At 44.6% G+C, this 15736-nt stretch overlaps 1 protein-coding gene across 1 annotated transcript in view; it reads left to right on the top strand.

Annotated features, from left to right (window-relative positions):
- Positions 1-15736, top strand: part of LOC148481553 (alcohol dehydrogenase 1-like) — a 97917-nt gene that overhangs the window by 42212 nt on the left and 39969 nt on the right. The window contains exons 4-5 of the mRNA XM_088453258.1: positions 2484-2571; positions 6317-6536. Of these exons, the coding sequence (XP_088309384.1) occupies positions 2484-2571; positions 6317-6536 (308 nt within the window). The remainder of the gene's footprint in view (positions 1-2483; positions 2572-6316; positions 6537-15736) is intronic.

Here is a 15736-nt window from a genome sequence, read left to right as displayed (position 1 = left end):
GCTAGAGATTGCTTTATTCTGTTTAGATACTTAATTCTGCCTAGTCATAATGCAATAAGTTGGGCAATAAAAATATACTGTAACTGGTCAAACATAACACATCCTACAACTAAGACATCCTATAACTGTGGATTGTCAATATTATATCTATGCCACGTTTCTACAATTGGTGGCTGAGTTTATTTGGGGTTTCCCCTATTTTTGGTATGATCTTTTTCTTGATTATCACAGGTAATATACTGCACTGTCATTAAGGGCATGATTCTGAGTCGGACATAGTGTTGATGCCGCACGCAGTTGGCCGATGGTTTTCCCGGTTGCATAAAACATGCATCCCGCTGGTTAGCGCTCAGAGATACAGTACAAATTTGGATGCACAGTCAATAAATTTTAGTGGACATTCCTGTTCGGTTGAGTATGGGAGTCAGCTGCGCTCTCATGGGTATAGGACAAGGTGTTGTGGTATGTAGTGTGGACCAGGTGTAGTAATAAGGAGGCGGACAACAATGTTGGAGGCCAAACTGTTTATTGAGTAGACACAGTGCTGCTCCGGTGTGGTCTGGGGATGATGTGGTGGGGGCTGGCGTCTGTAGTGGTGGTGTGACTTGCTCAGGGAGGAGGTAGGTAGACCCTTTCAGGGGGCTTTTTAACGAGCAGTTCTGAATCGGCACGTCTTCCCTGCTGGACCTATGGTAAACAGTCTTGTGAGCAGTCTGGGTAGCTGTGTAACCAGTATGTGTTGTGTACTGGTGAGGCTGCTTCCCACACAGATGAGGGTAAAGTTCTTACCGGTAGGAGCACTGGGGTGTTTAGTTGCGGCTGGGGTATTTCTTGCTCGAGAAAGTCTTCCCTTGTCCTTGCAGGGATGGGTAACTCTGCTGCTGGTACCTCGGTGTGACTCCCATGTCCTGGTGTGAGACGGGACACGTAGGTGAGTAGTTAACCCCCACGAGCCTGTGGGGTTTTAGGTTGCTACTCCCTGGTGGTGCTTTAAGCTGCGTGTAGTGAAAGGTTTCACTCACCCTGCACCATGCAGAAGTGGCAATTGCTGGTGGTGTTTATGGCAGGCCTGAAGTGGTGAGGGTCCTTTCTGTATGCAGTGTCCGCAAAGTCTGCCAGTGAGTTACGTGGTGGTGCTTGTGGCTGGCTGCAGTGAGGGGTGTGCTCACTTGGTCCAGAGCAGGTAGACGGTCGCTGAGGATCCTAGCGGCCTGCCTGGACCAGTGAGTGCCCTTGTATTCAGTGGATACCCTGTAGCACTGGTGATGACCGCAAGTGGAGACAGCTGAGTGGTGTCTGTATGTACGGGGGACAGAAGGTCGCAGCCCTGGTCCCAGGTGCCGGTGAAGTCGTGCTCGGTTCTGGAGGTGAGGAAGGGGTCTGTAGATGTGGGGTCTCCATCGCGTTTCAGCTCATGAGCCTTCTTCAAGGAGTTCCTTTAAGATTACATGGGGGTGGCAAAGCCAACACAGGCATACCACTGAAACGGCAGCATGCATATACTCTGAACCATTCACAATGAAGCCACACTCAGACAGAGAAACTGCACCTGCTATGGGGCTGGTGCAAGATTTGGTTGTGGAACCAATGGTACAATTATGACATCAGAGTGCTTAAAATAGAACTATAAGTACTCTTGATACCTGGATTAAGGGTTACATATGCCCGAGGCAGAAAATGATAAGGGGCCTATTGTGAGGAGAGGAGCTGAGACCAGTGTTGTGTGGGTGTGGCAGTGCCATGTGGATGTGTATACCCCCTACAGTATCAGCACCAATGTCTCCTAAACAACAAAAAATTGCATTTTGTGAGGAAAAATAAATACTACTTTAATCCTTGTGATTTATGGGCAACCATGTGGCTAGCTGGGCGTCTGCTCAGCATCATGCTAACATGAAGATGGGCCTATTTTTAGGTGGAGGCATGGTGCTGTAGTCCCATCTGCCCCATTATTATTTATGCCCTGGATAATTTATTAGATAGAAGGCTCTTTAAATCAGAAGATCCAACCCACGTGGATCAATTTATCTATTGTACTATATCCCACAGAACTTCAATTTGCAATCATTTGAGCAATTGAAAGTTACAGTACACATCAGTAATTGTACCTATATGATTCCCCATGCTTTGGACACGACACTGCTTTCTATTTCTATTATTCACTGGAGTTAAGTAAAGGTACTTTATGAAATTTTGTACAGATTATTTAATAAAGATTAGATTTTAAAAGTGCAAATCTGTCTATTTCAATGACACTTAAAAAAGAGCAAGTTCTGGGAAAAAAAGCTTATGTACTTAAGATTTATATTGAACATTTTAAGAATGCAGGACTGTTGTGTTTTGTTAAAATATGATATTATTAATATTATTAATAATAAACTTTATTTATAGGGCGCCACATGTGGTCCGCAGCGCCATACAGAGGGTTTAACTATAAGACTGTATATGCTGAACCTGTTGTTAAATGTTTTCTGTTTTTCTAGGAGACAAAGTAATCCCAGTGTTTGCTCCTCAATGTGGAGAATGCAGAAGCTGTGTTGAACCGAAGAGTAATGTGTGTTACAAAGCAGAGTTAGTATTTTCCAAGATGTATCACATGTACTTGTTGCTTGAGGCAAGATGCCTGATTAAGAGATGTATGCAATGCCAATATCTTAACAGTTGAGCGTATTTCAGTTGACTGCTCATGCGCCAAGTTACCTTATCAATGGCGCTCACATGGAGAATTTCTTTGCAAAGTCCGGGAACGTTTGAGGGCAGGTTCGAGTGGCAGCAAAAACACAGGAGTGTCATTAATGTTTTTGTAAATAGCCTTTGTAAAGTAATGGTATGTTCACACTTCTTACAGCCTATGTAAAGAGAAAGCAGAAATTCTGTATATTGTTTTGGCTGCCCCCACTTTGACAAAACATTTATGTGTACTGATGATGATCCGATTCCTTAACACAGATTTTGTTTCACCTGTTAGAGTTTTAAATGCATTTTAAAAATGAGTGATCACTCTACCCCCCAATAAAGTAGAACCTTTATTAGATTATGTAACCTGAGCTGGTAACAGTAAAATGCGGTGGTTGAAAAAAGTAGTGAATCCACTAAAATTTCCTTTCAAATAGTCATTAGCATGGAAACCAGCAGTGTAGGGTCCCCTGCCATAGTAGCATCCAGCCCTGGGCTAGTCAACTCCTAGGAGGATCAGACACCCAAAGAAAAAATGCTGATAGCACTAGGGCTTTTTCCACAGTACTGGGTGGCCGGTGAGGGTTTATATTAAAAATAAATGGTTATGGGTTGGTTCAGTTACCTCTTCCCTAGGTATTTCCCCACTCGCTTTCCCTTCCCTCTTTTTCCTCCAGGGCATCACCATTACTCTAGGTTTTCAGCCTCCTTATCTTTCTATTCTCCATTTCATTATCTTACCCACTTTAGTGACTATGGTTAAATTCTTTCATTGAATGTCAAGTGCCTTAATCTTCTTACATGACGGATGTAGTTTAAATCCCAGCATTTCGGGATGCCGGAGCTTAGAATGCTGGCGCCAGAATCCAAACACTATTTAGAGTCCCAGCCCTGGCATTGCAATGGTAAGGTTAGGGGGTTAGGTTTAGGCTGCGCGGGGAGGGGGGGGCATAAGTTTAGGCTGCAGGGATGGAGGGTTAGGTTTAGGGGTAGAATTAGGATACTATCGGCCATCAGAAATTGTGGGGCCCAGGACTGACAAAAGAGGCCACTGCAAGTAAAACCCCACAGTGTCTTCCAAGCCAGCACCCCTTCTGTCTCCCCAGCCAGCACCCCTTCTGTCTCCATACACAGCACCCCTTTTGTCTCCCTAGACAGCACCTCTTCTGTCTCCCTAGACAGCACCCCTTCTGTCTCCATACACAGCACCCATTTTGTCTGCCTAGACAGCACCCCTTCTGTCTCCCTAGACAGCACCCCTTCTGTCTCCCTAGACAGCACCCCTTCTGTCTCCATACACAGCACCCCTTCTGTCTCCCTAGACAGCACCCCTTCTGTCTCCATACACAGCACCCCTTCTGTCTCCCTAGACAGCACCCCTTCTGTCTCCATACACAGCACCCATTTTGTCTCCCTAGACACCACCCGTTCTGTCTTCGTAGACAGTACCCCTTCTGTCTTCCTTGACAGCAGCCCTTCTGTCTCCCTAGACAGCACTCCTTCTATCTCTCCAGCCAGCACCCCTTCTGTCTCCATACACAGCAGTTCTTCTGTCTCCCTAGACAGCACCTCTTCTGTCTCCTTAGACAGCACCCCTTCTGTCTTCGTAGACAGCACCCCTTCTGTCTCCATACACAGCACCCCTTCTGTCTCCCTAGACAGCACCCCTTCTATCTCCATACACAGCACCCCTTCTGTCTCCCTAGACAGCACCCCTTCTGTCTCTCTAGACAGCACCCCTTCTGTCTTCGTAGACAGCACCCCTTCTGTCTCCATACACAGCACCCCTTCTGTCTCCCTAGACAGCACCCCTTCTGTCTTCATAGACAGCACCCCTTCTGTCTCTCTAGACAGCACCCATTCTGTCTCCCTAGACAGCACCCCTTCTATCTCCCCAGCCAGCACCCCTTCTGTTTCCATACACAGCACCTCTTCTGTCTCCCTAGACAGCACCTCTTCTGTCTCCCTAGACAGCACCCCTTCTGTCTCCCTAGACAGCACCCCTTCTGTCTCCCCAGCCAGCACCCCTTCTGTCTCCATACACAGCACACCTTCTGTCTCCCTAGACAGCACCCCTTCTGTCTCCCCAGCCAGCACCACTTCTGTCTCCATACAAAGCACACTTTCTGTCTCCCCAGCCAGCACCCCTTCTGTCTCCTTACACAGCACACCTTCTGTCTCCCTAGACAGCACCTCTTCTGTCTCCCTAGAGAGCACCCTTTCTGCCTTCGTAGACAGCACCCCTTCTGTCTCCATACACAGCACCCCTTCTATCTCCATACACAGCACCCCTTCTGTCTCCATACACAGCACCCCTTCTGTCTCCCTAGACAGCACTCCTTCTGTCTCCCTAGACAGCACTCCTTCTGTCTCCCCAGACAGCACCCATTCTGCCTTCGTAGACAGCACCCCTTCTATCTCCATACACAGCACCCCTTCTGTCTCCCTAGACAGCACCCCTTCTGTCTCCCTAGGCAGCACCCCTTCTGTCTCCCTAGACAGTACCCCTTCTATCTCCCCAGCCAGCACCCCTTCTGTCTCCATACACAGCACTTCTTCTGTCTCCCTAGACAGCACTTCTTCTGTCTCCCTAGACAGCACGTCTTCTGTCTCCCTAGACAGCACCCCTTCTGTCTCCCTAGACAGCACCCCTTCTGTCTTCGTAGACAGCACCCCTTCTGTCTTCCTAGACAGCACCCCTTCTGTCTCCCTAGACAGCATCCCTTCTGTCTCCCTAGACAGCACCCCTTCTGTCTTCCTAGACAGCACCCCTTCTGTCTCCCTAGACAGCACCCCTTCTATCTCCCCAGCTAGCACCCCTTCTGTCTGTTCAGACAGCCACTGCATTCAGCCCTTACAGCCCACAAACACTTACCCTCTCCTGTGTCCTTTGGCTGCTCATCTTCATGCTGTGGCAGCTCCCTCTGTCGTTGGTGATTTTATTTGTACCAGGGAGCTGCATTGCTCTTTCTCTGTCAACGATCCCTCCACTTTACACTCTGTATAAGTGACCCCCCACACATTCCCCACTGATACACACCTATTCTTTCTGTCTCTATGTGACTGGCACATACACGCACATACACCTGTCAGATTTATGCCACACACAATATAGTTCCCCTTACTCACTTACTTATCTTCTTCTTTCTCCCAATAAGCCCCGCTCCCTTAGCTTTTTCCAGCTCCCCCGCTCCCTTAGCTTTTTCCTGGGAAAGGAAACCTATCTCCCTATTGGTTGATGGCAGCCATCTTTCGGTTAGCCCCTGGTGCAGCCTCAGCCTAAGGGATGGCCATTGGTGGTGTTACCATCAATGGCAAAATAACAAGTAACCATTGATGGTAACAAACTATTCTATGGATGACCATTGGTTTCACCAACCGATGGTCATCCCTGTTTTTAAACTGAATGGCACGTAGGCCAATCAGACCTGGGGGCAGGGCTTAGTGGGTGCCGGGGGCGGAGATATGACAGTTATGTATGTACTATGTAGAGTTTTTCTTTTTTTTAAACAAGAAACTGCTATGCAAGTAGTAATAGACTTCTACATTTAAAATTGTTAGAAGACTATTCACAACAATCTAATTAAAATGTAATCAATTCACACAACTGTAGTGTTATAACACTTTCTTTCTTTAACAGTGTGGGCAAGAATGTTGGTTTGATGTCTGACAACACAAGTAGATTTACATGCAAGGGACAGTTGGTTCATCATTTCCTCAGCACCAGCACCTTCAGTGAATACACTGTGGTGGATGAAACATCTGTGGTGAAAATACATGATGATGCTCCCCTGGATAAAGTCTGTGTGATTAGCTGTGGGTTTTCCACAGGATATGGATCTGCTGTTAATGTGGCTAAGGTAAGTGCTGCACTGACTCAAAGGCAACATAACCAAATATCTAAAGGATATGAATAATTTAATAGTAACCAAATTACATTTAAGTAAGTAAGACTCATTTAGGGCAAAAGGTTGTGGTAGAGCACATTTGGAGGGAGGATTTACATTGTGCAATGTCAGTGGCAGCAGTTGTAGAATCTGGTAGTAGCAATGCTTTGAAGGAGGTGACATCGATGAGAAACTTTCAGAACAATATTTTCATCAAATATAGGGGTCTATTTACTAAGCAGTGTTAGGAGACAGAGTGAAAAGTGATAAGTCTGTGATAAAGTGCCAGCCATTCAGCTCCCACCTGCCATCTCACAGGCTGTGTTTGAAAAATGACATTTGGGAGCTGATTGGTTGGTACCTTATCACACTTATAACTTTTCACTCTGTCTCCTAACACTGCTTAGTAAATAGACCCCATACTGTCTTACTGTCAGTTTCACATAATTAATTATTGCTGTATTACATATTTGTTCCTGTGGTTGTGACAGGAGGCCCCGATTCAGATATGTACATAAACCTAATGGTTACTGATGGCAGCACAGACGGTGTAATGGTTAGCGTTACTGCCTCACAGCACTGAGGTCATGGGTTCAATTCCCACCATGGCCCTAACTGTGTGGAGTTTGTTTATTCTCCCTGTGCTTGCGTGGGTTTCCTCTGGGTACTCCGGTTTCATCCCACACTCCAAAAATATACTGGTAGGTTAATTGGTTCCCCACAAAAATTAACCTGTGTGTGTGCGCATGTGATAGGGAATATAGAGTGTAAGCTCCACTGGGGCAGGGACTGATGTGCATGGCCAAATATTCTCTCAGTAAAGTGCTGTGCAATATGTGTGTGCTATATAAATAACTGGCAATAATAATAATAATAAATATCTGATGGTGGGGTACATGTGCAGGACCAGTTTTGCGCATGTGCAGAACATATTTGTTCCTGTGGTTGTGACAAGAGGCCCCGATTCAGATATGTACATAAACCTGATGGTTACTGATGGCAGCACAGACGGTTGGGGGCAGAGAGGAGGCGGAGATCGGGTCTGTTCCACCAAAAGCAGGTGGGTCACCTCCATTATGTGGAAGTCCCAAAGTGGGTTTTTTCGGGTGATACCCACAAATATTTAGCATCCCCCAGATGTATTATGAAGTGATCACAGAAGATATCTCTGATATTTGCTGTGGTCCGTCCATTTCCGACATCAGCAGCAGCCCCCAAGCTCCGGAATGATGCAGCTTCGGATTTACCAAGCTCTGGAATTATGCCCCCCCCTCCAATGCCCGCCATGTATGCGTGCTCTGTAGACTGCACATGTGTAAGAGTCTGGCACAGGAGTGAAGAGCCGTGCCCAGATCACATTGCGTATATGATTATTGATAAATTGGCCTGTAACTTAGGTAATAGCCATTCCAGGTTAGATATATAATGTTTTCTTTCTAGCGATAAGTGTTTTAACTATAAAACTCTATGTGTGTTTAAGTGATACTTTTTAAATTTAGCATAGAAATAAAGAAAACTTATGAATGGTACTTTTACTTACTTATTTCTCCTTTATCACCAATTGTAAACAGCGGCATATGCTGGCTCTGTATAAGAATATGTTACTAATAATCATCTCCTAAATCTAATAAAATATAATATAAGGGCCTTTTGTGCTTGAAAATTCTTACAAGACTAAGCACATTATCAATTCCTGCCTGTCTATACCTTCTAAAATTGTCGCTATTTAGCGTTATGAGACGCACAAGAAATAAATGCTTTCAGACTTTGAGTGTGGTTCCAAAGCACAAAAAGTTATTATTCAATATAAAAACAGATGGTTACAAGCTGTGATCTAAATACAATTAGCGCAAATAAATCATACAGACCCAAGGTACAGTTGTTAAATATGCATGCGCTCTGGACCCAAATCCCGGCATCAATATAGAAACCTCCGTCAACAGCAAAGCAAGAAGACTGGCATCCAGGTTTAGAGAGCCCACATATATACTCTTACAGGGATAGGCAATACAATAGAACAGTTTGGTATGATTCCATTGGTTCTTCTTCCTGGTTCTTCTGTTACAGTATAGTTCATAGGTCAGTTCGTATGGACACAATCCATCCTCCAAAAGGCCGACATCAGCAGAGTTCCGAGCAGCGGAAGCCCGACAGCGCTGGAAATCCCGATCGTGGATAAGTGAGTATCTACTAACCTAACCCCCCTAACCCTCCTTAGGGGTGTCTAACCCTAACTTCCCCCCCAAGTGCCTAACCCTAATACCCCCTCTAAGTGCCTAACCCCAACCCCCTTCCCCGCTGCCTAAACCTAAGTCCCCCGGGGGGTGTCTAACCCTAAGTCCCCCCCGGGGGTGCCTAACCCTAACCCTCCCTCCCCCTAGCCTAACCCTCCTGGGTGGGTGCCTAACCCTAAGTCCCCCCCAGGAGCCCTAAACCTAACCCTCCCCCCTGCGGCTGTCCGCTGGCGGCGCCTGGCATCACTATGATCGGGATGTCGGGCGCCGGTCTTCCGGCGTCGGGGAAATGTGGGCGTCTACATCTAGACACCCGGCATTTCACCCTTGCTGGGATATGACAGTCAGGAAGCCAGCTGCCGGTATTTAGGCAGTCGGCTTCCCGATTGCTTCCCCTCCAACAGCCCTTTGTGTCCTTTTTCCCGCTGCAAAATAAATCTAAGCTGGTTACATTACAGAGTACATTTTAATGTTTAACTCTCTATGGTCCATAGTTTGCAGACACATGTTGCAATCTTCTCACTGATGGTACCGGAAATCTGCAAAGATACAGTGGATCAGTACAACACCAAACACGGTCTGCTTACCATGTACTAAACCTTAGATATCAAATTACATTTATTTCACAACATTAATAATACTGAATAAACCTTGAATATTACACTTTAATGCTAGGGAACCTTTTATGTAAGTGTGCAGTGTGTAAGTATTGGGGTTTTGGGAAAAGACGCTAGTTAGCATTGTGCAACTACGTGTTTGTGGAGTACACCATGGTACGTGTTTTGCAGGGTTGATCATTTTATATGTTTTAGTGACTGTTGGTATTTATATGATGAGGACTTTTAACTTCTTTCTATTGCGTGGGAATCACACAATGCTAAATAATACCATCGCCGTATGTACTTATAATGGGCGAGATTCACTAAAATGCCGCTGGGTGGTCAGTTGCAAAATGGTGTCTCATTGCCATTCGCAAAATGGCGTCGTACAGATTTAATTTTAAACCGATCCTTTCTCAGCCAATTATCGGGCTTCGACAGTCCACCCTCTGATTTTAAAATTAATTTAGGCTAACATTATGACATTATTTAATGTTATATTATGGGATGGCACAAGGTGGTTCTTAAACCATTGATAATGTGTCTCTAGGAAGGGGCATAAAACTACCCTTATACGCACACCGTGGATCTTGAGAGATCATGGGAAAGATGTGGGGATGCACCAATCCTATAAAGGAAGTCTTGAGGGGCAATAGGGACTTACATTATTTAAGATGTTTTAAAATAACATTTTAATAATACATTTTATGCATGTCTAAATCTTATACATCATATGATGGTACCTTCTAGTTCAGGGTTGTAATGCAGTCCTACATTTACCTCAGTATTCATATTGTTACTCCTGACCACCATCATAATTTCATTCTTTCGGTTTGCCTTATCTTTACATTTTCCACATTTCAACACATTAGGAACACACCTGACACATAAGCCAATTACTATGATGACAACCAGTATGAGGATCAGGAGTTTACCTATGCTCGCAATCATTTCCAGGACCCACTCTCCTAGACCTGAGAACCATATCACTGGGTTCAACCATGAAACTCATTCCTCTACTTCAGCCACTGAAGCATTATAGTTCTTTCGAAATTCCCATTTTAACTGCAGAATTTCATCCATCTTCCAGTCTATCACCTCCTTGGGGTCACTTGTATCATTTGTAATGTAAGTGCAACACTTTACTCCAAATTCGGTGGCCAAAGTTATGCAATACCCTCCAGTGATAGCTGTTAAATAATTTAAGACTAATCTGTGTTGCACCAGTTCTTTCTTGTAAGCTTGCAACTCCCTACCTGTATACCTGAATGTGTCATCATACATCTTGGTGATATTATCTATTAATTTAGCAAGATCTTGGATATATCTAAAACTTAGTGTATCCCGAGCGATCCTAGTGGGATCCAAATTTGAAAGCCAGTTGTCTCACTAAATAACTGTGTGGCTTTATGCACATCACCAGGTATCATATTTCTTTTGTCTCTGTGTTCATACTGTGTGTGAAGATATGGTGATGGTGTGTTTTTATGAATACCAAGCATTTCATCATGTGTAAGGGTCATAACTTCTGGAACTACTCTTCCCAAAGAACACAAACCTTCGGAACTCGGAGAGAGCCATTTATACGCTTTCCTTCCACATATAAAATATACATCATCGGGGAGAACATAAGGAATAGTGAACACCAATAACCCACACATTTCCCTAGCAAGTGATCCTACTTCAGGTTCTCCCATTTGATTCATACAAGTTTCTCGATGTAATATATTGGCACAATACCCTTCTGGTACCCTACCAATCATTTCTTTGGTGGAACTTAGTGTATATTTATACCAGAAGTGTCTTCCACCTGACCTAATAGTGCGTAACAGTTCATAATTCATAGGCTCACGATCAGCTCTTAGTGAGAAGGTCATCGTCTGGTTATTCCCAGTCACCTCCCAACTTCCTGGTTCATTGGAGTTGGTGATGTTTAAACATAAAAGTGATTTATCTACTTGGTACTGGTGGAGTTTAAAATGAGGTGGTTTGGACTTAAGACATTTTCCATCTAGTGCATGCCCTCTTTGTGATTCTAAAACCTCAGAGATATTTAATGGGAATGGCACTAATCCTACATTATGCTGTCCTTGGGGTATGTGAGAGCACACCCAACAGTTTGGTTTAAAATTTTGCCCACCATGGTGTGATAATCCTCTAAAAGATACCCACCCCAATACTGGTTATACTTAGGTTGACAGTATTGGATTCATCTCTCATCAATTATGGACCCACAGAACTCACACATACAATAACCCTCAGACGATAGACCCTCACACTGTGTCTGAGTATCCAAAATAGCAGATCTCTTAACAATAACTGTACTGGGTGTGGTCAGATACTGCCCTAGTGACTGTATTGCTCCTTCTCCCGACTACACTCCATTGATATCACCATCAGCTCCCCTCTCCGTCCTCTGTCCTCCATCACAGAAACCAGAGATCCCGAAAAACAACCCAAAATAATGGGGACTCTGGGAGAAAACACAAAGATAACCACAGGAGACCAACCCATCGCTGAAAACAAAGATCTACAAATTTCTTTAGCGCAGGTATCTCTCTGTAACCTTTAACCTTCCCAGAACAGACTCGCAATTGACAGGTTTACGTTATCAGCTTCGATTCCGCCTTGTTTCTCCACCGGTTGGTTGACCTTCTTATAGTGAGTGGAATGGACCCAAGTATCTCTCTCCGCCACCTTCAATGAAGTTGTGCTCGTCAGCAACACCTGATACGGACCTTCCCACCAATCAGTCAAACAACCTGAACGCAAGAAATTTCTGATCATAACGAATTCTCCAGGTTCAACATCATGACAGTTTGTTTCAGGCATATCATGTGACAACAATTTCAGTTTCTGCTGTTGCTGTTTTAACTGTTTACTCATTGTTATAAGATACCTTACAGTTACCTTGTTGTTACCTTTCAAATCTTCCTATGGACTTATAATCAAATGAGGTTGTCTACCAAACAGTATTTCAAAGGGGGACAGATTGAGAGGGGGTCTAGGAGTTTTCCTGGTACTATGAAGGACAAGTGGCAGTGCTTCTGGCCAATCCAGTCCAGTTTCCGACATGATTTTACTTAATTTGTTTTTAATAGTCCCATTCATCCTCTCCACCTTGGCACTGGCTTGCGGTCGGTAGGGGGTATGAAGTTGACTATTAATACCCATCATCTTACACATATTTTGGAAAACATCACCTGTGAAATGAGTACCCCTATCATTCTCAATAATTCTAGGGATACCGTATCTGCATACAAACTCCTAAACAATTTGCTTGGCATTAAATGCAGCAGTATTAGTAGCAGCTGGGTGTGCCTCAACCCAATTAGAAAACACATCAGTGCACACTAATACATACTTGAGATTCCTGCAGGGTGGTAATTGGATGAAATCAATATGTATTACCTGAAAAGGTCCATTGGTCGGAGGAATGTGGGATGGTTCGGAATGGTTTTCCTCAAGCAGGTCAGACAGAACATTGCTCTCTTTTCCGCTTCAGAAGAAAAACCTGCTGCACACCAGTATGCTCTCACCAATTTGCACATACCTTGCTTTCCCAGGTGAGTCAGACCGTGCGCTGCCTCAGCCAGGCTTGGGTAGTACACCTTGAGAACCATTGGCTTACCTTGTCCATCTCTCCAGAGTCCAGAAGACTCTTGCCCACATCCCTTGGACCTCCAGACTGACTTTTCCTGAATGGAACACAAATTTTGCATCTCAATTAATTTCAGCATGTCAGTCGTTTGAAAAGTCATCATTTGTTCAATTGGTACATTCATTTTTAACCCTGCTGCCCATTTTGCAGCTTCGTCTGCCCTGTTATTGCCCAGTGACACCGGATCATCCTCACATGTATGGGCTTTAAATTTAATTACCGCCACTGTCTTAGGCAATTGGATTGCTGTCAATAGTCCTTTTATATGTTTGGAATGTGCAATTGGTGTGCCTGCTGCTGTCATAAACTTTCTCAGATGCCATAGAGCGCCAAAATCATGTACTACCCCGAAGGCATACCTAGAGTCAGTGTAGATATTAGCAGATTTACCTTCCACTACTTCACATGCTCTCTTTAGTGCCACCAGTTCCACCACTTGGGCCGACTGTGGTGGGCCTAAAGGTTCAGCTTCTATAATGACCTCGTCATCTACCACAGCATAACCAGTACATAATTCTTGTGTCTGTTTGTCTATGACAACTCCCATCTGTGTAAAATGTCACATCTACATTTTCTAAAGGTGTATCCCGTATGTCAGGTCTTGCAGTAAAGGTTTGATTCAGATATTCCATACAATCATGTGCATAAATTTACCTGCAGAACTCACCTTTCGCCAGCGACTCACCTCTCTCCACCCTTTGTGCATCATGTTGCACATATGGTAAATACGTAGCTGGATTTAACGTACTGCACCTTTTGATGGTGATGTTTGCAGGTGCTATTAAGGCTAGTTCCCATTTTGTGAATCTAGCTGAGGAGACATGTCTGGTTTGGGCAGAGTTTAGCAAAGCAGATACAGCATGGGGAGTATAGACAATCATATCATGGCCTAGTACCACATCCTCACTCTTACTGACCAATAGAGCAGTTGCTGCTACACTTCTTAAACACGTTGGGAGTGATCTTGCCACAGTGTCCAATTGTGCACTGTAGTATGCTACGGGCCTACTGGCATCACCATGCATTTGTGTGAGGACACCTGCTGCACAACCATCAGCTTCCATACAATACAAATCAAAAGGTTTTTCATAATCAGGTATTCCCAATGCAGGTGCTCTTGTCAGACTATTCTTAAGATTAAGGAAAGCCTGCTCTGATTCCTCTGTATGTATGACACGATCGGGCTTTGAGGAAGAGACTAAGGACCTCATTCAGAGTCGGTCATTGCGGCCGCACGGTCATACGCCACTGATGTTTGCTAAACTGCGCATGCGTAAAGTTCGCAATGCGCATGCGCAAACTAGCTGCTACGATCAGAAATTTCTCTCTCCTTGGACACAGCCAGGTCGGTAGTTTGAGTGACAGAATGAGGCGTTTGTGGGTGGTAACAGGGGAAGGTACTTGAAAACGGGGGAGTGGAGATCCGAACGCAGGCGTGCCTAATTATGCGAACGGCGTTTTATGGGAGTACATAATTAACAAAGTAGTGTCATGGCACACGTGACATGGGTGGTTTGTACACTGACCTGATCGTAGTGCTTAAGAGAGGGTATGGTCAACCTTAAGCTCTACAACCAGTTCCGATGGTTACCGATGGTCTCGATTAATCCTTATATGGCTGGAGATGATGTGTTAAGCGTATGAGAAGGGGGCGTATTTTTTGTCTGACGGCCGCATCCTCCCCTTGGTCGGCCAGCTAATGATCCGATCTTAAGGACACAACTTGCGAGTGCATCATTTGCATATCCGGCCCCTTTTCCCTTACGACCGTGCAGCCGCAATGATCGACTCTGAATGAGGTCCTAAGTCCTGTAATGGCAAGGCCAAAATAGAAAAACCTGGGATCCACATTCTGCAGTATCCACACATTCCCAAGAAGGTACGAATTTGCTGTTGATTCTGCAGCAGTGTCATGTTCTGTATGGCTTGGATTCTGTAATTTGTCAGATGTCGTAACCCCTGGGTTAGGCAATGTCCCAAGTATTTAACAATGGACTGGCATGGCTGTAGTTTGTCCTTTGCAACCTTGTGTCCTGTTTCCGAGAGATGAAGCAATAAAAGTTTAGTATCATTTAAACATGACATAAATGAATCAGAACATAACAATAAATTGTCCACATATTGTATTAGAACAGATCCATTGGCAGGTTGAAAAGATTGTAAACAGTCATGTAAGGCCTGGGAGAAGATACTGGGGCTGTCTATGAAACCCTGGAGCAATCGTGTCCATGTGTATTGTACACCCCTGTATGTAAAAGCGAATAGGTACTGACAGTCAGGATGAAGAGGTACAGAGAAGAAAACAGAACAGAGGTCAATGACAGTGAAATGGGTTGCATTTGGTGGGATCTGCATAAGAATGACAGCTGGATTTGGCACTACGGGAAATTGGCTCTCTACCACCTTATTAACCCCTCTAAGATCTTGCACCAGCCTATTATTCCTACCACCACTCTTCTTCACAGGAAATATGGGACTGATGGCTACACTTGCTGTATGGACTAAAATTCCCTGCTGTAATAATCGCTCAATTATGGGATAAACCCCTAACTCTACCTGCTGTTTTAATGGGTACTGGGGAATTTTTGGAGCTTGCCTACCACTTTTTAGATTTACCTTTACGGGAGCTACATTTGCCATTAATCCAGTGTCCTGTCCATCCTTGGTCCAAGGTGAATC

Source organism: Taudactylus pleione, unplaced genomic scaffold (genome assembly GCF_031769625.1).
Source record: "Taudactylus pleione unplaced genomic scaffold, aTauple2 ptg000573l, whole genome shotgun sequence".
In the NCBI taxonomy this organism is placed as follows: Eukaryota; Metazoa; Chordata; class Amphibia; order Anura; family Myobatrachidae; genus Taudactylus; species Taudactylus pleione.
This window is presented reverse-complemented; position numbering and strand designations above follow the sequence as displayed.